Below are 2,534 nucleotides of genomic sequence, written 5' to 3' on the forward strand. Positions count from 1 at the left end.
TCCAGTGCCATTCTCCTCGCAAAACCCGACCAGTACCATTCTCCTCGCAGCACCCGTCCAGCGCCGCCCTCCTCGCAGCACCCGTCCAGCGCCGCCCTCCTCGCAGCACCCGTCCCGGACGCAGCACCCGTTCCCCAGGACGCGTCCCCGCGACACGTCAGCGCCGTCCCTCGCCCCCGTACAGGCGCACCTCCTCTTCACGTGGGCGCAGGAGGAGTGCACCATCGACACCGGCACGATGGTCTCTGCAAGCAGTGGCGCCGCCGGGCCCGCGGGGGGGGCCGGCCCGCTCAAGCCGCTGATCCGCAAAGACCTCGCCCGCGTCTTTCGGCACTGGCCGGCCTGGGACGCGAGCTGCACCGCCATCGTCGACGACGACCCGCTCAAGTGCTCGCACAACGCGCCGCACACCGCCGTCCACCCGGCAAAGTGGCGCGCGCTCGCCCCGCCGCCCGGCTCCGCGCAGGAGCTGGCGCCGCACGGACCGCTCTGCGCGTACCTCGAGCGGCTCGCCGCGGCAGCTGACACGCAGGCGTTCATCCGCGAGACGCAGTACCACGCGCCCACACCCGCGCCCGCGCCCGCGCCGCCGGCGACGGCGGCCGCGCCGGAGCCAGCGCCTCCCGATCCTGCGCCCGCCGTCAGGGGCGGTGACATCCCATCTTAGGCCTACCTGTGCATCGTAGATGCAAAATCGCATCCTAGCATGCGATTTAGGTCACCGGTGTCTCAGCTCTCAGGACGATTTCATAGTTGAGCAAGATGCAGTTGCTTGTCCCGGCGTGTCTTTTTGTTACACTTGACGTCGCTCTGATGCCGCGGATATTGGCATTTAGCCGCTCGCTTTTCGGAGACTAGGTCCAGCCCTGGGTGGCGCAGATCTGATGTTTTGTGTCTGTAAGTATAAAGATGAGAGTGAGGTTGAACCGGACCCAATCAAAGTCGGCGGGTTTCCGGGGGGGGGGGGTATGACGAAAAACGGCGGGCGCATTTGGGCACATGACTGGGAACTCTGTGGTGGACCCGCTGGGCGAAAGGAGCTCGCAGACCGTTGCAGCCTCACGATGGCATCGAGCGGAGCGAGTGCGAGCGCGGCGGCCAAGCAGCGGCACCAGGAGCAGCTGCGAGCTGACACGAGCGCGCTGACAATCGTCAGATCCGTGTTTTTTTGGTCTTGCGGTACATCTCTCCGCTCGCCACCTCACGCTCCGCCGTCCGGCCATGGATGGTCCGATGGAGCTCGCCGAGCTCCATCGGACCATCCAACTCCGGTCACCGAGTCTGAACGCGCTCAGCCTCAGGAGGTACCAAACCGCGCGAATTCTGCACGCCTCGCTGCACCGCTGGCTTGACTGAATCAGGCAGCAGCAGGCTGCTGCTGCTGCCACAGCAGCAGTCTGCTGCGGCCCTAATACGCAAGTTGATGACTAGCAGCACTGCCGGGGACATTCGAGCCGCCACAGCCGGTGTGCAGCTGTGCACTGCCACCTGCCCGCGGCTAAGCACAATGTGTGCTCGCATTGGATGAGCCCTGCTGATGGACCTGCGTCGCCTTAGCTGCACGAGAGCAATGCCGCAGGCGGCGGCCGTGGCATACACTGCGAGCACACTCGGTGCAGCTGCAAGGTGCAGCAAGAGCACGTCGTTCCTGCCTCTGATGCCACTCTCGCGGCTTGTAGCGCGTCACTCGCGCATGCTCTCCAGGAGCTATGGCGGGCGCGTGTGTGGGGCTGTAGCCTGTGTTTGGCCGGTTCTGACCCGTTTACTATCAGTACCATGCCTGGGCCACAATAATCGCACACGGGGAGCGGCTCAGGGACCCAGTAAGCCGCGGAATCGCCAAATGTCACAACCCGGCTCACCCAGGGCTGGACCTAGTCGCGGCTCCACCTCGACGAGCATGCCCCACACGCTCCGCATGACCTTGGCCAGGGCGGCGAGGAGGCTGTTATGGCGGCCGCAGTGCCCGAGGCGGCCGATGTTGCTGGCCGCGTCGCCCAGTGGGTCCTGCACCTTGCCGCCGCGCGCCGAGCAGGTCGGCGCGCCCCGCGCGAGCGCCTCGTCAAGTGGTAGCCCGAGGCGCCGCTGGACGGCGATGCGCAGCGCCCACGTCGGGATACGAAAGTCGCGGCGCGAGGGGACGGCGTTGAGGAAGGCGCCCGCCTGGTACTGGCTGACGGCGATGAAGCGCACCGCCTCCCGCCTAGCCACGCCCGGTAGCTACAACGCATTCCAAAAGCCGAGCCATGCTGCATGATGAATGATCTGGGAGTACATGTAGCGACGCTGTGCGCTTTGTAGATGCTCACTGCCAGAATCGGTCGGGGAGGCCGTCGGGGTGAAATCGGAAGTGTGCGAGGCCCTCCTTGCAGTAGTCGAAGACCTGGCGGTCGTACTGCTCGTAGGTCCTCGCCACGTAGTCGTAGTCATCGAGGAGGGTGCTGTGTGCGTCCTGCAGCTCGGTGAAGTGTCTTGGAGGAGAGAGAGAGTCTCACCAGGAATTTTTCCATCTACATATCCTAATGAAGCGATCG

General features: G+C 65.2%; 1 protein-coding gene across 1 annotated transcript; it reads left to right on the forward strand.

Annotated features, from left to right (window-relative positions):
* Positions 1 to 292: 292 nt before the first annotated feature.
* EMIHUDRAFT_60504 (hypothetical protein) lies at positions 293 to 565 on the forward strand (the record flags this gene model as incomplete). Its single annotated transcript, XM_005778273.1, has 1 exon — positions 293 to 565. A coding segment is annotated over one exon (273 nt), but the record flags the coding sequence as incomplete, so codon positions are not given.
* Between the last annotated feature and the right edge of the window lie 1,969 nt (positions 566 to 2,534).

The sequence above is a fragment of the Emiliania huxleyi genome (genome assembly GCF_000372725.1).
Source record: "Emiliania huxleyi CCMP1516 unplaced genomic scaffold EMIHUscaffold_2484, whole genome shotgun sequence".
Classification (NCBI taxonomy): Eukaryota; Haptophyta; order Isochrysidales; family Noelaerhabdaceae; genus Emiliania; species Emiliania huxleyi.